Here is a 24,755-nt window from a genome sequence, read left to right on the forward strand (position 1 = left end):
AAGAGACTCAGCGCTAACTAGCAATACCTGACCACTGACATTACTGCCAACATCCATGGTCGCACTGACATTACTGCCAACATCCATGGTCGCACACTTAAGACGGGAGATGCAGCATCAGAAACACTGGTCATGTTGGGAGGAACCTTCGTTTAAGGAAACCCAGCACCACAGAGCACAGCTTACTTCCAGCTGGGGCATTTCTCCACAGGAACAAAGGGAAAGTCCCTGGGTCATGGCCCCGGAAGGTAAATGAGCGCTGGGGACAGAAGGCTGCCGCCAGCTCAAGGACAGGCCACTGACCCACTCTTCGCTGTCTGGGAGTTGGCCTCGGGGGTGTGCCTTGTTTGGCTCCCAGTGCCCTCCCTGACCCTGGAGACCACGGGCTGGCCCGGCGCCTGCACTCGAGGACACGCACAGGGGTAGCTTTTACACAGCACTTCAATGGGGGTGGACATCTTCTTCTCACTGATGCGTTCATACTTCTGCCTCTTGGTGGCTGCCTTCAGCCCCTGCCAGGGCAGAGAGCCCAGATTGAAGTACATGAGCACATAGCCCAGTGACTCCAGGTCATCTCTTCGAGATTGTTCTGGAAAAAGATGGAAAATAGGTCAAGGACAGCATGTGTGCGCCTGCAGCCACAGTGCCGAGAGCCCAGACACACTCTTACTGTGAAAATGAACTTTTGAAACCACAGAAAAATATTCTTGGATTCTTTGTTTCACCAGCAGCTGTCCCTGATGTGCCTTTAGGAAACTGTGACACCCTTGGATGAGTGACCCCGACGTTACAAGGACTGTCAAAAAGCCCAAACAATCATTCACTTGCCCCCACCACACCTCACAGAGGGTTTTCCAGAGTCTGGAGAACCAGCCTTTGCCACAAAGCACTGATGACAGCCTCTATGCCAAACATGCTGACCACTCCCAGGGTTCCCCCAGGAGGCTGCCCCTTCCCTGAGCCAAGAGATGGACGTGCCCAAGGCATCCTAGTGAGCAGGGGCACAGGAGACCCCACCACCCACGGGCTCACCGATTCCAAGATGCGTGTTGATGGAGGCGTACCGCGCCGTCCCAGTGAGGTTTTTGTTCTCGCGGTAGGGGATGTGCTGGTGGGTCCTGGCGTCCCGGTACTTCTTGGCCAGCCCAAAGTCAATGATGTACACCAAGTTGCCCTTCTTCCCCAGCCCCATGAGAAAGTTATCTGGCTTCACGTCTCGGTGGATGAAGTTCTTTGAATGAATGTATTCGATGCGACTAATCTGTAGGTGGGGAAGTAATGACAAGATTGAATCCCAGCAGCAGCCTCGGGAAAGGCATCTGCTTGGCAGAGTGAGGGCCGTGCCCTCAGCTGCACGTCTTGCAGCTCTCAGCCAGAGCAGAGTAACTCAACAACCAGGGAAGGATGCTGACTGGACCACCTTTAGTACCCCAACCAGGCCCGGGCTTTTTCCCTCCTTGGCTCTCAGGGGGCTGGACCCACGGCAGCCTGATGGGACCACCACTCCCAGACACGCATCTACACCAGCAGTCCTTCCTGCAGGGTCCCACCAGGAAGCACACACAGGATCCTGAGGGAAATGGAGCCATGTGGGGTGGTCTCCAAGCCCAGCCCTCACGCATGATCCGGCACCAAAGATTAATGTTCTCGCTCAGTCCCTGGGCGCTAACAGGCATAAGACAAGGACAAGAGCCCCTGAATGAGCTGCCAGACTTCTGAGTCACAGCAAGCACGTGTCAGGGGCCCAGCTTCCCTGTCACCTCAGAAAAATGGATTCTTACCATCTGGTCAGCAAGCAGCAGGACAGTTTTGAGGCTGAACTTCCTCGAGCAGAAGTTGAAGAGATCCTCCAGGCTCGGCCCCAACAGCTCCATCACCATGACATTGTAGTCTCCCTCTGCACCACACCACCGGATGGTGGGGATGCCCACTGCAAGAGAAACCCGCCATGCCTGTGCTTGCACGCTGGCACACACCCCACGAGACACACCATGAGGCCAAGACCAGGCGGGCAGCGGCTAGAAGTGACACCAAGGAAAGAATGGAAGGCCAGTGGCAGGTGGGGGGAGGGGGGAAGTGAGCAGACCAAGAAGGGCTCCTCTGAAAAAAGCTGAGTCCCCATCCGCCCTGCCCCGCATCTCCCGCCCTCCCCATGAATCCGAATCTGGGACCAGCACAGGCTCCCTGTGGTTAATCAAAGTCTACACTCTGTTCAGGTTTCCTTGGTTCCCGTCACACCCTCTCTCCGCCCTGAACATCACATTTCCCCGACACCTCTGGGCCATGCTGGCTCTCCCGTCCTTGGTTTCAGGTGGCCCAGTAGTTCTGGGGGTGCTGGGACCCTCCCTCCATCGGGACACGTCTCACGTTGGGCGATGGGTTTGGGGAGGAAGACCATGGAGCTGAAGGCTTCTCATCGCGTCACTCAGGGGTCCCTGCTCGTCACCGAGGATGGGCCGTGACCCCTGGCTGGGGTGTGTTCATTGTCCTCAGGGCGTGTGACTGTTCTCTTTGGGAAGACCATGCGAACCCAAACTTCGGGCCGGGGTCCTGCTCCGCTTCTTGAGGGCAGAACATCTACATACAGTACTCAGATTTGTCTCTTCCTTCCCGTCTACTCATTCAATCACTATTTGGTGGGATGTGGGCCTGTGGGTATCCACCTTCTACTCTCATCTGTACTGAGTCCCCCGTCACTGTTGTGAACACTGAGGGCTGGGGCCCTTGACCAAAACTAAGTTTTTAGTTCAGCTTTCTATTTAGTTGTGATACCAACTAGGCAACTCCCTTTCACTTTGAAAATTACTTAAAAACGTGTTACATGTTTCATGAGAACAAATTAAAAAAATAGCTAAGTTACACAGCAGAATGAAGCAAAGGTCTTTAGCCCACCACCTACCCAGACCCAGGTCATTCCTCATAACTACGCCTACCGTTACACACCTCTCTCCACTCACTCCTGTACTCCCCACAGAATGACCCATCCAGGACTTTATCATTCCCTTGCTTTTAATAAAGAAGGATGCCGGTTTAACATTCAGCCATTAGAAAGGATAAAGTCTTGTCATTTTAGACAACATGGATGGACTAGAGAATATCATGCAAAGTACAATAAGTCAAAGAAAAAGAAATACCATAGGATTCCATTTCTATGTAGAATCTAATGGACAAAACAGGCAAATAAGAAACATCATAAATACAGAGTAAAGTGGTAGACTTGCCAGAGAGGATGGAACAAAATAGGTGAAGGGTATTAAAAGGTACAATCTCTCAAGTTATAAAATAAGTCCAAAAAAAAAGAAAAAAATAAAAAGGTCACTAGGATGAAAAGTACAGTACAAAGGGAATACAGTCAATAATACTATCGGGACATGGTGACCACATCCACCATAGTGAGCACCGTGTAATATAGAGGCCTGTCAAGTCACTATGTTATACACCAGAAACTAATATAATGGAATTTTATATTTCTAATTGTTGTTTTTCTGCTTTTTAAAAAATATTTTTTTTTATTTATTCATGAGAGACCCAGAGAGAGGCAGAGACACAGAAGAAGCAGGCTCCCTGTAGGGAGCCCGATATGGGACTCGATCCCAGGACCCCGGGGTCACATCCTGAGCCGAAGGCAGATGCTCAACCACTGAGCCCCCCAGGTGCCCCCTACATTGTTTTTTAAGAAGTATGCCTGCTGTATAGTCTTCCCTTTGGAGAACAGATCATAATTCATCTATTCTTTCATTTGGACTATCTGGGTTTGCTTCATTACAGACGGTGCTACTAAGTACACCCTTATTCATGTCCCCGGATGAAAATTCTTCTACACCAAATTCTTATTCACATCCTGTTTCCCCAGGCACATGCCTACAAACACAGAGCACAAGTTGTCTGACTCTGCAAGATAATGTCACCTTGTTTCCTAAGACGGAGAGCCCACTCCACACACCCACCAGCAGTGAGCTGGTGGAAGCAGATCGGTGACTCTTCATCAAAATGCAGTGGGTGTGAGAGAGTGTATCAATGAACTCTCAATTTGGATCTTTCTTCCATATACTTACTGGCCACAAGCTGTTCTTTGAAATGTCTACCCATGTCTTTCGCAATTTCTGTATCAGGTAGTCTTTTGCCTATTTATAGCCGTTCTTTAAAAATTCTGGGTTCTGGGGCTCCTGGGTGGCTCAGTCAGTTAAACATCTGCCTTCACCTCAGGTCATGATCTCAGGATCCTGGGATCAAGTCCTGTGTCAGGCTCCCTGCTCAGAGGGGAGTTGGCTCCTCCTTCTGCCCCTCCCCCTACTTGAGCAAGTGTGCAAGCACACTGTCTCTCAAATACATAAATAAAATTTTAAAAAAATTCTTGGTACTAAACCATTGTTGCTTTTATGTGAGGCATTTTTTTTCTTTTGGAGCTTTTTGATGAGAAATTCTAACAAAGATGAACATATCGATCTTTTCCATTATGAGTAATGTGTTTAGTATAAGAAACCCTGAGTCAGAAGCAGATACTATTATTAAGTTACTCTACATCAACCAAGATGGAGTAATGGGGGCCTAACTTGCCCTGACATCCACAAAAACAAGAAGACTGAACATAACTCAGAACATGTGGAAAAATGGTTTCTAAAACACTGAACATGAGACAATGAACAACACCCAGGCCTGAAAGATGGGACACAAGCTGCGTGGGCCATAGGCTGCCCCCTTCCTGCCTCAACTGTCAGCAGAAATGCAAAAACTGAACAGACATAAGTAACTTGACTTCATCCCATAACTAGGCAGAGAAAGAACCTGAGGAACAGAATAAAATACCAAGCAGGTGAGCAAGTAAAATTCACAACGTCTGCCGTCCAAAGATTACCAGGTATGCAAAGAAGCGGAAAACATCCACACTGAGAACAATCAATTGAAACTGGTTCAGATGTTAGAATTAGCAGAGAAGCACAATAAGAGTTATGATAGGGATCCCTGGGTGGCTCAGCAGTTTGGTGCCTGCCTTCCACCCAGGGCATGATCCTGGAGCCCTGGGATTGAATCCCACATTGGGTTCCCTGAATGGGGCCTGCTTCTCCCTCTGCTTCTCTCTCTGTGTGTGTCTCTCATGAATAAATAAATAAAAATCTTTAAAAAAATAGTTATTATAGAGGCATCTGGGTGGCTCAGTCAGTTAAGTGTCTGACTCTTGATCTGCTCTGTGCTTTGCAAGGAGTCTGCTTGAGATTCTCTCTCCCCCCCATCTCTCCCTTCGTGTGCTCTCTAAAAATAAATAAATATTTTAAAAGTTATTATATATTCTAATTATATTCCATGTCAAAAAAGCTACAAAGGGGTGGCATGGAAAATTTATACAAGACTCAAATCTGGGACACCTGGGTGGCTCAGTGACTGAGCATCTGCCTTCAGCTCGGGTTGTGACCCCGGGGTTCCAGGATTGAGTCCCACATCGGGCTCCCCACAGGGAGCCTGCTTCTCCCTCTGCCTGTTGTCTCTGCCTCTGTGTCCCTCATGAATAAAATCTTAAAAAAATAAAAAGACTCAAATCCAACTTTTATAGATGAGAACTAGTGTCTGAGATTAGATGGTGCAAAAGAAAAGCTGCATGACTCGAAGGCATAGCAACAGATACTACTGGAAAAGCAGCAAGAACAGCTTCAAGCCACCTAATACCTATATCACTGGAGCACTCAGGAAAGAGGGAGGAGGGGGCCAGAGATGTTGGAAGTAGCTGGATGAAGACAACAAACCCACAGATGTAAGCTAGGCCGACCCTACACACAAGGGCCACAAAAAACATCACACAAATGTCCACACTTGCTAATAAAATCACTAGTGATAGAGCATCTTGAAAGCAACCAGTGGTTGAAAAACCACGTTACATAAAGAGGACAAAGACCAGGATGGCTGCAGACTCCTTGTCAGAAACGAGGCATCTAAAAGAACACAGTGGGGCAACATGTTTCAAGTACCGAGGACAAAAAACCTCCAAAAACCAAGATGAATGAACAGATTTTCAGATATAAAAAAGCTGAAGAATCCATCAGCAGCAGACCTGCACTGCTACATATGGGAATGGTCACCCTTCAGGCAGAAGGCAAGCAATGCCAGGCAGAAGTGTGGGCCCACACAAAAGGATGGAAAGCACTGGAAATAACAACAGAAGTTCACATATAAGATTTATAAATCTTTTTTTTATATAAAGATTTTATTTATTTATTCATGAGAAACACAGAGAGGCAGAGACACAGGCAGAGGGAGAAGCAGGCTCCCTGTGGGGAGCCCACGAGACTCGATCCTGGGACTCCAGCATCACACCCCGGGCCAAAGGCAGGAGGAGCTCAACCACTGAGCCACCCAGGTGTCCCTCACACCTAAGATTTTTAAAAATTACTTAAATCCCTTTAAGAGAAATGCATATTTGGGACATCTGGGTGGCTCAGTGGTTGAGCATATGTCTGCCTTTGGCTCCGGGTATGATCCTGGGTCCTGGGATCAAGTCCTGCATTGGGCTCCCTGTGAGGAGCCTGCTTCTCCCTCTGCTCTTCCTCCCCCTGCTCGTGCTCTTGCAAATCAATCAAAAAAATTTTTTTTAAAGATTTATTTATTTATTCATGAGAGACACAGAGAGAGGCTGAGATATAGACAGAGAGACAAGCAGGCTCCGCGCAGGAGCCTGATGTGGGACTAGATCCTGGATCCCAGGATCACGCCCTGAGCCAAAGGCACCCACCCAACCGCTGAGCCATCCAGGCATCCCCAAAAAATAAAATCTTAAAAAACAAAAGAAATATAAATAAAATACTTGATTAATCCAAAAACAGGCAAAGGAGGAGGGGAGACAAAAACCAGCAGTAAGATGGTAAAAAAACAAAACAAAACAAAAAAACAAACCTGGCCTGTCAGGAACCACATCAAGCGTTAAGTCCTCCCAACACTGCACACAACAGGTTCTAAGGAGGACACCAATTTTTTTTAATTTTTATTTATTTATTTATTTTTAATTTTTTTTTGTTTTATTTATTTATGATAGTCACAGAGAGAGAGAGAGAAAGAGAGAGAGAGAGAGAGGGGCAGAGACACAGGCAGAGGGAGAAGCAGGCTCCATGCACCGGGAGCCCGATGTGGGATTCGATCCCGGGTCTCCGGGATCGCGCCCTGGGCCAAGGCAGGCGCCAAACCTCTGCGCCACCCAGGGATCCCAGGACACCAACTTTAGACAGAAGGGTGCACGGAGCTGGGTTCACACGGGGTGCAGCAGGCTACGGAGAGCATTTCTGGGGATGTGCCTGTTATTTCATAAGGATAAAGGCCTTACTTGTGAGGAGAATATTACCACTCCATACATTCATGCACCTAATAGCAGAGCTAAAACATGTGAAGTAAAACTGCAAGGAAGCTGGCAAAACAAACAATTTGATGGTGTCCTTAACAGGCCCTCGGACTCTCCTCAAGTACACCTGGGCCGGTTACCAAGACATACCCAACGATGGACATTAAACAGACCTGGAGTTAAAAGGATTCAAGTTGTACCAAGTATGCTCTCAGATGACAATGGAATTCAGTCAGAAATAACAGAGTGCTCTCCGGAAAACCCCCAAATATTTGGATGCTATATAATACACTTTAAAATAATCCGCCTATCAGGGAGAAATCAGTAGAGGAATTAGAAAGTTTTTTGAACTAAATAAAAATGAAAACACAACACATCAGGGTTTATGAGACCTGCTCTAGGGGCACCTAGGGAAAAATCAATAGCAACCAAATGCCTCAGAAAATAGCAAATTAAACCCAAAGTAAACAGATGAAATGAAAATGATCACAGGAGTAATCAAGGGAAAGGAACATAAAGAAACAAAAATTACTGAAACCACATGTTTTTTGAGAAGATTTTTGATAAACCTCTAATCAGACTGATGAGGAAAAAATAAGAGAAGGCGCAAATTAGCAATATTGAATGGATTCTACATCTATTAAAAGGCTAAATAGAGGAACATTATAAACAGCTTTATGTCAGTAAATTCAGTAACAGATGACACAGACAGTTTGAAAGACACCAACCATCAAAGTCCTGTCACTGCTGGCGGGAACGTAATGGGACAGCCACCTGGAAAGCAGCTGGACTTTATTAAAAGGGAAAAGCATTCACCTACTTCTGATTCAGCCATTCCACTCCTAGAAAAGATATTTACCCATGAGAAGAGGAAATAAACGTCCATGCAAATACCTACACAAACATTTACAGCATCTTTGTCAGGAACGCCCATGAACAGCTTTCTCAATCCTCTACTCTGGGCACTTCTTGGTGCATGGGGAGGACTCTTGGAGGTGGGGCAGGCTTTCTGGAGCAGGAGTGTGGCCAGGCCACAGCTGCAGACTCGCTGCTGTAAGCTCACAGGCATCGCTCTCAGAGGCACTATGTCACTTCTCACTGTCCCAAAGAACTTCGCCCGGGGTCCCACATTCTCAGGACTCCAATTGCCCTGACCCTGTATAAATGACAGATCTTGATGGCTTCTAACTGCTCTTGATGTAATAAGCATTCTGGTTTTACGTTCCCGTATTTCTGGGTGATGCTCTCTTTCTGTACCGGGTTCTCTCTCGGGGCAAAGCCATTTCAGGGAGGGAGTCAGCAGCAGCCCAGGACTCTGGAACAGGACTCTGCTCTGCCATTTCCCCAGCATGCAGAACTACTTGGGGTGCGCAGGAACCACCCCATTTTACCAGGGCTGCCCTGTGACTTGATGTCTCTCTCCTAGAAGATTGGGCACTGGTCTGAACAGGAAAGGTGTACAAGGGGGTCAGAAGGCGCTGAGAAGCCCCGACTATGGTATGTTGGTCTGCACCAGCAATGGACTACTATTCTGGACCCCCAATCTCAGGACATGGGCTCCCTTCACTGGCTCAGTCCAGCCTACCAGCACATCAGGGTCCGTGTGTGTGTATGAAGCAAAGCCCCAGGGGCACCTGGGTGGCTCAGTGGGTTAAGTGAAGCAATGTCCCAAATCCTTAACCTTGAACAATGCTGGGTTTTCCTACCTGGGCTTCCAGAGACCTCGATGTCCAAGGCCAGCACCCTGCCACAGCAGTGGTTAGTGCCATGGTGGGGAGTATGATGGAGTGCACTGGGACCAGCCGTGCCTCATTCTGGTTTCTAGCCACTCCCTTGAATTGCTGTGTCTGTTAGGCCTGGAGGACTCACAAGGTGCCGGCTGGGTTATCAATAGGCAGCCTGGCTTGTGTAAACAGAATGAGCTGGTCTTTCTCCATGTTCTTTTGGGGTTTTATTGTTCACCAACTTAAGTATGTATGTGTATATGTTGAAGGGGGCGGTGTCTTGAGCCATCTCTTCTTGGTGCCCCTTTATTCTGTTTCCTATTTGGGCCAATCTTCTGTTTTAAAAGCTTGCCTCCTTCCTACCTTATTCCTTTCTCTACCCACCCTGTCCCACACAAAAGCTCGTATACTCTTACAATTCCTGGGTTGGCTGCACAATGCTTAAATGATTCGCACAAAATTCTGAAGAAGCCAGAAACGTTCCATCCCCTGCCCCCAACCTTCTGAGTCAAAACTGTTCTTTGTCATGATTCATGCCAAACATGTTGCTGTATTTAGAGGGATCAAACCTCTTTCAGTCTCTAATCCTAGGGAAAAGGTGTGGGGTGGGGGACTGGGAAACCAAGAAGGGAAGATGACTGGACCTCCAAGTTACTCAGGAGCATCCCTGAAGGTTTAAGACATGCATGTCAAAGGGGCCACAAGATGGTTTAGTAGGATATGGTTGACTGTAACTCCATGTTTAATGCAGGAAACCAAAGTTTTCTGTGGAATCTTGAATTTCTGGGGAAGGAGAGAAGCTTGTGCCTATCTGCCTTCTCCCAAGCTTCCTCCTGCTCCTGAATTACAGGAGACTGAGCCCCTAGTTTTAGTGACGCCATCCCTGGAGCATACAGATGTGATGGTGGGATCTGCGACTGCTGTGTAACACACACACACACACACACACACACAGCAACCCTTTCCTTTTCCCTCAGAAGATACAGAAGAGACGGAATGGTACCTGAGGGGACACAGACATCTTGTAATGGATTGGTACTGGTGTAATGAAGTGAACCGATGATATGTGTAGTGAGAGCCAGCTACCCACCAGAGGTCCATTCCTTTACAAATAACAAGTTTTATTTCTTCCTCTCCCACCCTTATTTTTAAATGCTCTTCTTTGTCTTCGGAGCTAGAAAGGGGACCCCGTGCCATGCTAGAGAGGAAAGGTGATGACGAGACCAAAGAGGATGTGGCTTCAACAGAAGCTCAGATGCCAGGCAGCTGGGAAATAACCTGCAGGCCAAGGGCCTGCCTGCTCCATGAGACACAATTCCACTCTCAGGCTGTGCACCAGAAAACATGATCAGGTGCTACTGAGGCACCGTCCCCAAGAATAAGAGGCCAGAAGCAGGAGCAAACTGCTTAGAGACAGGAGATTACTAAACAGCCATGGCACAGGACATCTTGGGAGCATGTGGGGTCAAAAGTAAAGTTGAATGGTATGTGAAAACCATACCAAAGACGTTCATATGTTGCACATGTGAGGCAGATGTGACTCAAAGACGCACGGAGTCCGTTTACACCGCTGAGGTGTTCCAGTGGCGGCACCATTTCTCCTAGTAGTCGATCCCAACGTCTTGTTACCCAGCATCAGGGAGCAGAGAGAATGCAGTAAAGGCAGAGCGCCCTTGCTCTCAAGAGTTCTCTGGTGAGAAGATGCTCAGCTTTCTGTGTAGCCTGCTTTGTCCTGAGCAGTCTAGATATCAAGTGCTGAGGCCCCAGGAAGCAATCAGCCATAAATCTATCACAAGCATGTTCCCACTGCCTGTCCGCAGATGGGGACTCTGGTGCCAGCACGATCAGAAACGTGGAAATGCACACTACTGCTGGGCCCATGCAGGCAAGGCTGGTAGGGCGAGGGCAGCAGTGACCAGCATGCTACCCCCACCCACGGGCCATTCAGATAGCAAATGGGTGGCCTAGTGTCACTACGTGTAGTTCTCAACACTTGATGGGAGTCCAAAGATACCAAAATCTCTGCTTGGGGGTGAAAAACTAGGCGACGGGAACAGGCATATGCTTTCCATTTTTACTTATGAGAAATTCCAGTATTTGACATTAATGCAAATAAATACAAATTTTCACAAAGTTTTTGGCAACTCAAACCTAAAACAACCATAAACAAACTGCCAAATGTTTCTAGACAAGGTCATTACACTTTCAAAAACAAATTACTTATGGGGTGGCTGAGAAACAAAAATCCTTAGGCAAGGATGCCAGGGGCAAACTCTGGACCATGGCTTCTCCCTCAGGGCACACTGGAACTGGTACGCGAGCACCAGGTGGGGCTGGGGTCCTGCCGCCTCTCAAGTAGGTGGGAGCAATGGGTGTTCACTTTAGGATCAGTTCCCACATATTACATATGTTCTCTGCTATGGGAACTGACCAGGACACAGGACGAGAGAAGGGAACTGGGGGACTCAGCCACTTCTACCGTGAGGGCCATGCGTGCTCAGTGCTCACCCTCACTGCCAGCCCAGATTTTATACAAATGGCCCACTCCACCCTCCCACACACCACACCCGCCCTGAGCCTTGACCAGAAGCAGCTGTGGACTGAACAAATGTTCTCTACTGAGAGGCCACCAAAGAAGGGATGGTCCAAAGCCACCCTGGAGACATCCAGATGAGAAAGAGCAGTTGATGTCTAAGCAGGACCTGGCACTCTACTGCATTTTGAGAAGAACATAATGTCTCCCCAAGTCATTTACCAACACATCTAAGCAAGGTTTATTCCTGCTTTTCCAGGCGTTTAATCCACCATTGCCAGCAAACTTGCGGCAGGTAGAAGCATCTGGGGCATGGTGCTGACTGCCAGGCAGGGCAGCTGCATGCCTCCTCAGGAGCAGAGCTGCTATGCAGCAGTGGCCTGGGCACGACGATGCTCAGGTTCAAATCTCTGTCCTCGGGCAAGTTCTGCGTATCGATTTCCTCAGTCAGGACACAAGGCTGGCTGACATGTTTCTGCACAGGACTGTAGTGGCAGCAGACATGCCAGTGTCTGTAAGTGGAGACCAACTCCTCCCCTAGGCGGCCTGCTTGCCTAAGTGCCGCTCTCTCTAGCCAGGCACAGCACCACTGCCACAGGCCAGGCAGTATCTAGACAACCCTGCACAGCAAGCTACAGAGTGCACGGCAGTCTCAGCTCCCTCCTATGATGTATCCGCACATGCAAGCAAGCCCAGGATGCAGCATTAAAAGCACCTAAGAACCACAGTCAGAGATACTTGCCGTCCCTTCACCACAACCAAGTGGTCTGTGTGTATTTGCATGAGATGTAATGCAGAAGGCTGACCTTCAGCAAGAGGACCCCTGCATCCTGTCTGCAGCCCCAGCGGCTTCATCTTGGTTAGGAGGAATTCACACAACACTACCAGAATCATGGACTCTGCGTTTCTGGACATCATCTCTTTTCAAAAATTGGTATCTTTACCTTTTTTTTTTTTAAAGCACCTTGATAATATCCATTAAGTGCACATTTGAAACAGGAATAAAACTCAATCTACAGGTGGAGGATGGCAAGAAGGGAGAAGATCCTAGGTTTTTAGGGTCCGAGAGAAGGGGCACAAATCTTAACGCAAGGATTCAAAGTGAGATGCAATGCTGCAGCTTGGGCCCTCAGGCCTGCCGCAGACGATTGTGGTTCAGGGACAGAGAAATCCCATCCTGAAGGGAATAAAGTCTTCTCTGTCCAGTCTCTCTTATCCAATTCCTATTGGGGTATCGGCTGACTGTCTTCTTTCCTTTTGCCCTCTGGCCCTCCAGCTTGCAAATTCTCAGAGATGCTGCTTGTTAACACTCAACACAACTTTTAACTGGAAGCTTTATTCAACCCCCAGCATCAGGCCCTCCCCAACCACGAAGGCCACCTCCCGAGTCATCTCCTTTTCATCACCACCTGTTAAGCTGTGTAGACTGTCCTTTTTTTTTTTTTTTTTAATTTTTATTTATTTATGATAGTTACAGAGAGAGAGAGAGAGGCAGAGACACAGGCAGAGGGAGAAGCAGGCTCCATGCACCGGAAGCCCGATGTGGGATTCGATCCTGGGTCTCCAGGATCGCGCCCCGGGCCAAAGGCAGGCGCCAAACCGCTGCGCCACCCAGGGATCCCTGTGTAGACTGTCCTTGATGCCTAAGAAGCCGGCCTTCTGCTGAGGGTCACCAGAGGGCAGACAAAATGGCTGGGTCCTCTGCTGACCACTCCCTGGGGCCCACAGGGGCCAGGACATTTTTACCAATGGCCTCCTCAGGCCCCCAGAAAGCCGAGATGGGACACCCTGGACCTCCTCTGTGAAGTGTCCTGAAGGACTGTTTGTGTTGCTCTGATATGTATGAGAGACATGTGTTGCTGTGTAAAGCAAGAAATGTTGGTTGCTAGTAGCAACACAGATTAAACCACTTTTGTGGAGGAAAGATGCCAGAGTGAAATTAATCCTCCCTTCTCACCTGAAAAAACGCAATTCAGACTCTGAAGACAAGCTTTCATTTGCAAGGCACCGAGAACACTCCAAACTATGAAAGTACCACAGAAGCTTCTGCCACGAAGGGTCTCCTAACAGGATGAAGTGCAGCCATTCTTCAGACACAAAGCCTTCTTCCCAAGGGGAGCTTCTTGGGGCAAAGCACGGACATGTCCTTCCTAATGCTGAGGTGTCTTCAGGACTCTGAGACGCCCAAGAAAAGCCCCGCCTGCTCCCTTAGCTGAACTATCTTAAAGTCCAGAGAATTCTAAAAGTTAAGATCAGACATCAGATACCCTTAGGCCCAAGAGAAGGTTTCGAAGAATTGGGACAATAATTGAGTTAGAAAGGGACACAGAGATCACAGAGTTCAAACTCTGTTTCACTCAGGAGCGTCTGAAGGGACTCCCCACCAAAGCTATGAGCAAACCATGTGACCGAGGTGGCATACCTAACAATCAGGAGTGTGCCTGAAAAATCACAATTTACACAAACCCTGAGTTCAAAGACACGACTAGTTAACATGAGGCTACGGAAAAGCAGACAATCATGCTTTATGTTGAACGAGGCCTTCAGTAGGCCTCTTGGTAGCTGAAGGAAGCCACATGACTGAGTCACATGTATGGACGTTTCCCTCCCTTTCCCAAATAAACCAGAGGCTATGCTTCATGATCCATTCTCCCTCATCAAATACAACCCTGGTTTTCTTTTGAACAGGTAAAGGGCATACCTCCTCCCTGCATCATTTTGTAGATTTTGCTCTCAATGTGGAGCTGAGGGTGTTTGGTTTTGACACATTCAAGCTTGATGGCAACTTCTTCTCCTGCAGCAATGTCCGTACCTTGGCAAAAGAGAAAAACCACAAACATTAATAATCTGGTGTCCACCACCTAACGCAATACTATAACACACCACAGACCTTCTGCTCCGCTTTCCCCTGTGAGATGGGTGTCGGTGGTTGACAAACCCTGTGGAAAAACCATCATTACTTTCACTTTTTAAGCAGGAAGTCTTTGATATGTATAGAAAAGTCTTATTTAGTATTCCCTCACCCACTTCCATATGTCCCACTCTGATCACGTCAATAGGGGACCCAGAGACAGGGCAGTGCATTTCTCTCTGCAAGGACTCCCATCTTTTCTGCCCTGAACTTTCCTGTCCCACCAGCTGGTGGTTGGCCCCTGTATTCACCTACCCAGGGCGAAGCAGTTCCAGGGTGACTGTGTGTGCTCCCCATTTCTCCATGCTGCCTGGATAGGCCTGTGTGGGTGGGTGGGTGTGGGCCTTCCTTTTTACCAAACACCCACGGCTTCAGTCCACCCACCCTGGGTGTTGAGCCGCATAAATCTCAGAACAGTTAAGGCACTTCTCCAGTGGAGCTGGTTCCCCCAAGGACACTCTGCAACCTTCTCCCTTCCTGGGGAATAGGACACTACTGTGCATTTCTTACTGATACTGGACCAGAAGGGTGGACTCCCCTTTAGAGCCCAAATGACACTTATGCAACATGTACCTGTCACATACCTTTTGTTAGTTTTATGCTAAAACTAACAAAACATCAGCTAATACCTCCTGATAACAGCCTATGTTCTATCTCTGCTTTACTTCAATTAAGGAAATGCAGATATGACAACGCCCTGCCCCAGGCTTCACACACAAATGCTCCTGAGCTCCCATTTGACCCAAAGCTGTGCCCATGAAACCTTCCTCAAGAAGCTTTAGCTGAAGAGAACAGGGAAGAGTCTTAACCTACACCTAGCTCTCCCCCAGGTGCCTTGTAAGTACAGGTGTCCCTTATCTGCAGTCAAACTCGGTCTGCAGACAGATGCTCCTGTGCCTGCCCTCTGGTCAGGTCAGCAGGAGCCTCACGCCACGTCACACACCCGCATCACTTCCCTCCCGCCCCTCGTCACATCGGCACTTCACCACTTCACAGGGTCACAAGAAAGGGGAGTACAGCTCAGTAGGATTTTTGTGAGACCCTAGTTACAGAACTTTATTTACAATATGTTGCTATGATTGTTCTATTTTATTATTAGCTATTGTTGTGAATCTCTCACTATACGTAATCTATAAACATTATCATGAGTAAGTATGTCTAGGAAGAAACAAGGTATACGTAGGGTTTGGTATTGTCCATGGTTTTAGGCATCCCGTATGGGTCATGAAATATGTCCCCTGTGGATAAGGATGTCTGCTGTACAAACCAGTTTAATCCTTCTCAGCAGTATGTTTATCTGTATTGGTTCCAGCAGTTCGACAGGCCCGGGACATTTCCTTCCCAAGGAGATCGTAGCATTGGACAAAGCAACCTCAACTGACTGGTTTCTCTCTCCCCAAGTTCAGGGGAAGAAGTGCAGTCTATTTCACAAGACGCTTGCAAGGGAGGGTGCGTTAACAGTTACAAAGCACTTTGAGATTCCCAGACAAAGGCATTAAAACCACAAGCAGCCTGCAGGAACCCTGCCTGCTGTTGTTCATGTGTCCACTAAACACCTAAGAACCCCCAACGTCTCCCCCAGACTACCCAGATGGCTCCAAGAAGTACAGGGCTTCTGGTGGGCTTGAATCCAAAACCATGGTAATAACCAGCATCTGACCACTGCAAGTGACCATTCTAGATTTAAGAACCTCATTTACCATTCCACAGAGATTCTTCTGGGCACTCAGAAAGAAGACAGGTAATACATTTTGTTCTTCCTACCCGCATTTGCGATGATCTATCCAATTACAAGAGAAATGACTTCATCGTAAATGTACTGTGCAAATGAGAAATGCACTGGGAGTTCCTGTGAGGACCTGGACTCCGAGCTGAACCCGCCAGCCCAGGAGACACAGAGAAATGGATGACTCAGCTTACTGGTTACATCAGCAACTCTGTTCCCCAAAGCATGAGCAGTGGAGCCTTTAGTGAGAGCATTCTTGCTCCGCCAACTACGTCAGCATTGTCACCCTTGCCATGAAGCGGGTCTTCAATGACAAGACAGCCTGGACCAAACAGACTACCTACCAGACCACCACCTTCAAGAGGGCAGAGAACATTCTAGCTCCACCCTATTGTGGCAGATAATGTAAACATCTGGCCATCAATCCAGCAATACTGACAGGACAGTCTGGGAGACAAATAACCATAAGCAACTCTAAAACTCAATTTGAATCCTATTCTCCTATCATGGTGCCAATCTTCCTGCTGGACCACACCAGCAACAGAGTCAGCCTCCCCCAAGATCACACCAGCAAAAACACAGCCAGCCTCCCCCAGGAGCACACCAGCAAGCACAGCCAGCCTCCCCCAGGAGCACACCAGAAAATAGGGCCAGCTTCCCCGAAGACCACACCAGCAAACACAGCTGGCCTCCCCCAGGATCACACCAGCAACAGACCCAGCCTCCCCCAAGATCACACCAGCAAACAGCCAGCCTTCCTTGGGATCACACCAATGAACAGAGATTGCCTCTCCTAGGATCACACCAGCAACACAGCCAGCCTCCCCCAAGATCACACCAGCAACAGAGATAGCCTCCCCCAGGATCACACCAACAAAGAGGGCCAGCCTCCCCTAAGATCACAACTGTGAAGCTTGCCTCAAGTCTGATGAACCAAAGAGGAGCTGGGCTTGGGCTCTGCAAATAAATGTGATAACAGCATACACTCTGGATTGCTTCCCAGCAAGGTCTGTGCCCAATGGGTAGACGTACCAAGGAGCCCAGCTTCAAGCACTGTGCATTCCACGAGAAGCAAACATCACAGGCAAAACCAAGGTCCAGTGGTCTAGGGCCCTGTAGCCCTGCCCCACCTCCTACGGCTGGCATCACACCTCATGCTTCCCTGGCAGTCCTGCTCCAAGTCTAGTGCTCAAACCACCACCTGTCCACCTGTCCAAGTGGGGGTGGGGGGGAACAATACAGGGCAGCAAGAGAGCATTGAGGAGATCAGAGCAAAGCGATGTTGCTACATTTAATCTTACTTTACAAAAGTAATGGTTTATGGGGCAGCCCAGGTGGCTCAGCAGTTTAGCGCCACCTTCAGCCCAGGGTGTGATCCTGGAGACCCGGGATCTCCGTGTCGGGCTTCCTGCGTGGAGCCTGCTTCTCCCTCTGTCTGTGTCTCTGCCTCTCTCTCTCTGTCTCTCATGAATAAGTAAATAAAATCTTAATAAAAAAAAAAAGGTAATGGTTTATGAAGAATTGGTAATTACAAAACCTGTTCCTTCAGCACAACTTCTATAAGTACTTCTAGATAGGGAACAAGAAGTTAGAAGACCCCACTGAGCACTGGGTTTCAGATTCACAAGGCAGTCAATCCACAGTGTCCGTTTACACTTAAAACAGTTTTATCTCACTAACAACCTCAGCCCCTCCAGCAGCTTAAGCAGCCCCACCCTGTCAGACAAGAGTTCCTCTCTCTAGGCAAGGGTGTTATTCTGTTAGACACAGGTTAGTGGTGATCCTAGGAAAACAAAATTATGTCTCTCAAGTTGAGCAGACAAAATCAGATGATGAATTAAGTGAACCGAACCCCAAGCCTGAGTCTGTCCTGGGACAGCTGTCCTTAGGCCCAACTCCCAATGAGGATTGTCTTATCAAAGAAACAGGGAGAGGCCTCTGGGCAGCCAGGCAAAGGTCACTCTAAACAGGGCAAATGTTGACTAGGCAACTGATGCAGGATCACAACCTCTCATTAGGGACACTCAAAGCTTAAGCTACCACCCTAAAGAATGAAACCAGGTGACCAGGAAAGCTTCAGACAGTGCAGGCAACTGGTCTTCTCTCCCAGCCAGCTGGCCAGCCAGCCACCACTCTAGAACCCCTACTGTGTGCCAGACATCCTTGCATGGTGTTCCTGAAGAAAAAGGAAAGTCCATGAGAGGGGAAAACATGAATATCGAGTATGAAGAGGTTACTAAACTTTAGCTCTCTATAGATGTTCATGTACGTTACGACGGCAGGCTGCACAGTCCATCCAGGTAACACATGCAGAGAGGAGGCCATCCTCTGATAAATGGAGTGACCCCAAAGGCCAACACGGACAGGAAGAAAACCTACATTCCATCAACCATGAAAGACAGGGGCGTAGGTGGGTCCGAGGACCCTTCAGCCAGCCTCTACAAGACAAACATGGATGACAACAGAGAGGACGGGGGCTTGCAGACACTCTGGAACACTGGATGAACTGAAGAGGGTCTGTGCTGACTGTAGCACCACCACCCGCCTGGCTCTAGCACTCTTCTCCACACATCCTCTTCTTCCCTCAGCTCTACTGGTCACACTGGGAACACGTGGTCCACAGTAAGAACACTCCCTCCCTGTTTTCAAATGTTATTAGCAGGTATACAGGAGGTACACTGTCTGCAAATGAAAGGGCTTCTGATGTCCAGTGCCTCACAAGACATCACCTCCAACAGCAAGGGGCCAAAGCACGTGGAAGCTAAAGCTGATGAAGACACAGGGGTGGGAAGGCTTTGCCTTATGGCCAAAATAGCAGGTACAGGCAACGTTTCGCATAAGCACGTATCGCACAGAATACAGGAACTCTGAGGCCTTTGCACCCTGCCCTTCCTGACAGCCTTCGGGATCTGGCAAGCTTGGAGGTAAATAGAAGATGGGGACCACACATTTGGGGGTCCATCGTGGCCCAAGTGCAGTACTTTCTGAAGTCCAGGCACTGGAGAAATAGCCCATCTTTAAAAGGGCCATGTGGGATGGACTGGAAGAACTGGCAGGGCACAGGGCCGCATGACCATGTCAATGCAGCAGGCGGCCGGGAAGGCAGGCCAATACCGGGCCCTCCTGGTCCACGAGGCACTCAGTAAACTGAAAGACGGCCTCCCCTCCTCGCAGTTTCAAACCTCTGAAAGCACACAACAATTTCTGTCCCAGGCAGAAATCCAAGACCCCAAATGCAGGATCACAACACAGGGAACCTACCTGGAGAAGTCGAGTGTTCTGATCAATAGTAAAATGACAGCAGCAGAAGTGATTTAAATTGTAATCACAGCAGAATACATGGAACCTAACCATTTTCAAGATATGAGGATGCAATTCCTTAACTAATGCCTTTACCTACAGAGGAGGAACTATGGTAGGGATGACTCATTCTGTTCCGTGGTCTTTGGGGCAGCCATCTTTGAGTCTCACCTACAGCTGGTGGGGTTCCTCAGACCCTGCGGTCCAGCCACATCTCTCAAGTAACAAGATCACCTCTCCTCTGTGGAGCAGCACTCAGCCTGAATGGACCCCCGTGGGGGCCCAGAGCCCATGCTGACGGAAAAGATCAGCTGTGGCCTAAGTGCACCTCAACAGGCCGTGCGGGTGCTAGGAGCGAGGGTGTGAGACTGAGGAGAGACCCCTCTGGGACAGGTCAGCCTGAGCCGTGCATCAGGTGCCGCCGGTGTGCCTAACACAAGGGGAGGCCCAGAGGGCACCACGGTGAATAAGCACACGGGGCTCCCTGCACCAGCTTCAGAAAGCACAGAGCTGGCTAGCACCTGAGGACAGAGAGCTCCAAAACAAATACCTACTTTTTGATGCCCGTGTAAAGGTGACGAATGCATGGACTTCTCAGGACAGCTCCTAGATCCTAGATTAAAACTTTGGCCAAATTTTACTGTTCTGGGAATAACGCAAACAGTTTACATTCACCCAGCAAATTTCCCTAAAGGAACGCTGCTCAGAAGGCAGCCAGCAAACTACTGGAGAGAAACGTCTGTGAAGTGTGTTTTGCTCAGCAGGACAGTAAGGCAGAGGGCAGGCAGGATCAGAGGCATCTGTAGGGCCCGGGACAGGCTTGCTCTGTGGGGTGAGAAGGCACCAAAAGCGGTAATGAACAAACGTGTGCACTCCTAACGCCGTCAGCCCCGGAGGTGCAGCTGCTCCGGGTGACAAGACGGGAGGCCGGGTGGGGACCCCCTGAAGCCACTCCTGACCCCTCTGACAGGTACATAGCCCAACAGAAGCAGCAGGGCAGGGGCTCTGCGCAACATCGGAGCGTGTTTACCCCAGACTTGCGCAACAGTCCCTCTGCGCACACAGCCCCGCCAGGCTGTGCGTCCCCAGGTCCAGGGGGGTACCGGCGACAGCAAAAGTTATTTTTAAATCCCCAACTTGAAGGCTCAAGCCGACCGTTCACGTTACACGTGCATTTCCTTGCACTGCAAATCGGAAACGATCCAGAACTTTCCAATCCCATTTTTCTTTCTTTCTTTCTTTTATTTTTTTATTTTTTACCCCAGATGTACCTGGAGAACCGTAACGGCCAGAGGGACCACCTCGGGAGTAGAGAGCGCTTTACTACTTTATTTGCCTCTAATTTTTGCCCACACCGCGACGCCGACTCCGTCTGCGCTCCCCCAAATCCCAGTCTGGCTCCGGCGGAGGCACCCCGTCCACAACTTGGATGCGCAACATGTCCTTCGGGGGCCGCTCGACGGGGCGGGGGACCCACCCGGCGGCCCCGCGCCCGCCCCGGCGCCGTCAGAGCCCGGGGAGCCGCCGAGCTGGGGCTGCGCCGTCGCACGGGCCCGCGGGCCGCGGAAGCCTGAGGCCGGCGCCCCGACCCCCCCCCGGGCCCCCCCACGTGCCCGGGCCGCAGGGGGCCGCACACCCGCCCGGCGGCCTTTGTCTGCCCGCGGGGGACACCCGGGCGCGGACAGCGGGCGGGGGTCTGGGGCGGCGTAGGGCCGCTCCCGGCAGCCTGGGGCGCACGTCCGGGCAGGCGCCCCGGGGCACGGCCGGACCCCGCGGAGGGGCTGGGGGCGGGGCGGGGCGGAGGGGTGGGTCCCGGTCACCGCCGCGGGCCAGCGAGGGGGGTCCCCGGGGCGGAGGCGGGCCGCGGGGCCTCGCAGCGGGGTCCGGGCGTGTCCGGGGTCCTGGGCGGGGGTCCCCGACCCGGGGGCGGGGGGGGGCGCGGAGGGCGCGGACGCCGGTCCGGGGGCGGCCCGGGCTGGGGGGGAGGGGCGCCTCACCGAGATAGATGTCTCCAAAGGAGCCGCTGCCGATCTTCCGGCCCAGCCGGTACCTGTTCCCGACTCTGAGCTCCATGGCGGCGGCGGCGGCGGGTCCGGCTCGCTCCTGCCCTCCCAGCCGCTTCCTGGGTCTGAGCTCGGGGAGGCGGCGCCGCTGCTGCCGCTACGGCGGGTCGGGCTGCCGGCTCCGCCCCCCTCACGGCCCCGCTTTCACCATCGCTTTCCGGCCGCCCCGCTGCTCCCAGCGCCTCAATACGGGGCGGATGGGACAGTCCGAGCGCCGCCGCCCCTGCTCCGGCCCCCGCCGACCCCGCTCGCCCTCTCCCCGCCGCGGATGGACTCGGATCTTCCGGGCCTAAATCCCCCTTCAGCTGCCCGAAGGAGCCGCCGCCATCGCGCTGTGACGTCACTTCCCCTAGCAACCCGGAGGGGCGGGGCCGCGCTCCCCGAGGGGCGGGGCCGCGGCTTCGGACGGTGGGGCGGGGCCTGGGCGGGGCCAGGGGGCGGGGCGGGGCCAGCGCGCACCCGCGTCCTCGAGAACCCCGGGACCCCGGGGCGGTCCCCTCTTTTCGGTTTGCCCAGCCGCCTCAGCCCCGGGCTGCCGGGGGTCCGTTCCACGTGCAGCCTGCACGTGCTGGCGCAGGGGCTTCGTATGTCCTCGCGGGTGCCGGGGAAGCCAGCGACTCCCCGCGACACACCTGGGACAGGCCCCAGGGCAGTGCTTTTTGCAAGAGGGACGGGGGCGGAGCCTGTCTGCCCCTCCCGCCCAGGGACCCGCAGGACCCCGGGGACTCAGGTGTGCCCGGCCCGCCGCTGCAGCACTGCCCGCCGCTGCCCGCCCACGCCTCAAGCCTTATGCGCTCAAACCTAGAGCCCGAGGTCAGACCCGAAAGGAGAAGGCGCAGCTACCAGGGATTCAAATGGTGAGGCCGTGGGCCTGCCTCTCAGTCTCATCTTCCTGGAGAACAAATCAACCTTTTCACCTAATTTGTATCTAGTCTGAAGGTTCCTCTTGCAAAAGAAAGCAAGAATGTTAAAGTTCAGAATGATGCCTGGCTTCAAAGATCTGGAGTCTTGATTCTGATCACTGGAAGGGAGTCCTCCAGGGAAGCATCCAAGCCGAGAAGGAATGACTTCCTTGTCATTCCTTCTGGCGCCTACGCCCCACGTAAAAAGGGAGAACCGTAGCACATAATGTTAATGCGTACTTGGGAGCATCTGGCAAATACCTACTACTCTATGCGTGGGGCCTGTGTGCTGGGCCTGTGCACGGGGCTGGCTGCGGCCAGGAGAGCAGCCTGTGTGCCAATGGACCATCAGGACCTCCTCTCCGGGTGGCCCAGGGGAGGCGGGGAAGGAGCGCAGTGGGCAGTGAGTGTCCTTCTGCCCCTCTCCCACACTCAGTCTCAGGAGTGCAGCCCCTGTCCAAAAATAGCTGGGGGTGGGGTTGGGGAGGCTGGCATCAATTCCTGAGCGTTGCTAGCAGTGCCTGGACACGGGAGAGGCTACCAGGCAAACCATGATCAGCCGCTGGTGAGCGGTGGGCAGTGGGGAATGCCCCATGGCCGTGTCAGCCTGGTTTCTCAGTCTTACAGTGTGAGGGTGGGGGGATATTGTCAAACTGGTAAAAACAGCCTGTTGCCAGAATTCCCTGGTGAACAGTGTCCTGCTCCCCTCCCCAAAAGCCATGAGTACAAACTGAGAAAGGGAAAGGGACCTGGATGTGCAGACCTCCGGCCGCTCCCTTAGCCACCCTGGGCTGATGACTGGCCAGCAGTCCCATCCTGGGAACTAAGTGTCCTCTCTCAAAAAGAAGCTGCAACTCTTGGGGCCTCCCCCAGGTCCCAGGGTTCTGCCCATATCCCCCATTTACGCTTGGAATTGGTCAGGTTAATCAGCCAACAACAGGACCAAAGTCCTTGCTTGTGTTTTGCTTCCCATAATGGGGGGAGTGCCCGGAAGAGGCCTGCGCAGGAGCAGCGCACCTTCTTTGAGGAGCCATCTACAAGGGCCTAAGCCCAGGTCAGAGGCCTCTCACCCCAGCACCATGCTGCGGGCGGCCTGCCCCAGAGGCTACAACTGTCCCCAATGTATTCCCTAGTTTCCTGTTGCTAAAGCCCCTTGCAGGGTGGAGGTAGCCGAGGCCGTGCCACGACAGCTGCTTCTCCAGAGTCCAGGGTGAGTCAGAGTGGCGCTGGCCTGGCTGGTGCACGCTCCAGCATCCTCTCTGTGCTCACGTGCTCTGCCATTCACTTGTGTGGCCTTTTTTTTTTTTTTAAAGATTTTATTTATTTATTTATTTATTTATTTATTTATTTATTTATGATAGACCGAGAGAGAGAGAGAGAGAGAGAGAGAGAGGCAGAGACACAGGAGGAAGGAGAAGCAGGCTCCATGCCAGGAGCCCGAAGCGGGACTCGATCCCAGGACTCCAGGATCGCGCCCTGGGCCAAGGGCAGGCGCCAAACTGCTGAGCCACCCAGGGATCCCCTCACTTGTGTGGCCTTCAGAAGGGCTGGAGTCCCTGCCCCCAGACCCTTCCTTGGAGCGTCGATGAGAGCACCAGGAATAACGCAGGGGGCGAGAAGGCTGGCACAGGTGCCCATGTGTTCTTGCTGTTGGAAACAGCCTTACCTGTGTCCCAGCTCACACTGACATCGAGCCATACCCACAACCGCCCCTGGCACATAGTAGGCACTCAATAAACCCTGGCTTCATGAATGACTCCCAGGCCAGGCCTTTGCAGCTGGGGTGTCCTCCCTGTGCCTCACCCCCAGCTAGGTTCCCTGCCCCCCTCCCTGGCCTGTGCCATCTGCTCCCCCAAAAACTCCCTCACGCCCAGATCTCTGGGGGTGTGTTCCTAACTGGGCCAGCGTCTTTTTTATTTTAATCCAAACCTGCAGTAGAAGGAAAGTCTCACCCAAAAGCCTTGGTGCTGGGGACCCTTGGGGCCAGGCCCCGCCCCCTGTGGGCCCCGCCCCGCAGGCCTGCCCCTACAGCTCCCCCCTCTTACCACAGGGCACAGTGCTAGGCTGTCTGTCGGGTGCCACGAGTGTGTCTGCGGTGGATTCCTGCTCCATCCAGCACTGAGGTTTCAATGCACTGACACGACTGTCCCCTTTGCTCCCTGACCTCTTGGGCAGGCCAGGAAGCCTTGAAGGACAGTGGGTCCAGCTTGACGGCTGCCGACCAGTAGAAGCCGAGTGGAGAGAAGCAAACAGCTCCCATGGGTCCGGGCAGTGG

General features: G+C 51.4%; 1 protein-coding gene across 3 annotated transcripts in view; it reads right to left on the reverse strand.

Moving 5' to 3' along the window:
- CSNK1D (casein kinase 1 delta) overlaps positions 1–21,915 on the reverse strand; it is a 34,430-nt gene extending 12,515 nt beyond the window's left edge. For all 3 annotated transcript variants that reach the window (XM_072782048.1, XM_072782050.1, XM_072782051.1), the window contains exons 1-5: positions 21,513–21,915; positions 14,280–14,390; positions 1,782–1,930; positions 1,033–1,261; positions 419–589 (exon numbers count right to left, since the gene is read on the reverse strand). In XM_072782048.1, coding sequence (XP_072638149.1) covers positions 419–589; positions 1,033–1,261; positions 1,782–1,930; positions 14,280–14,390; positions 21,513–21,588 — 736 coding nt within the window. In that variant the 5' untranslated portion in view covers positions 21,589–21,915. The remainder of the gene's footprint in view (positions 1–418; positions 590–1,032; positions 1,262–1,781; positions 1,931–14,279; positions 14,391–21,512) is intronic.
- Positions 21,916–24,755: the final 2,840 nt, after the last annotated feature.

The sequence above is a fragment of the Canis lupus genome, chromosome 16 (genome assembly GCF_048164855.1).
Source record: "Canis lupus baileyi chromosome 16, mCanLup2.hap1, whole genome shotgun sequence".
Lineage (NCBI taxonomy): Eukaryota > Metazoa > Chordata > Mammalia > Carnivora > Canidae > Canis > Canis lupus.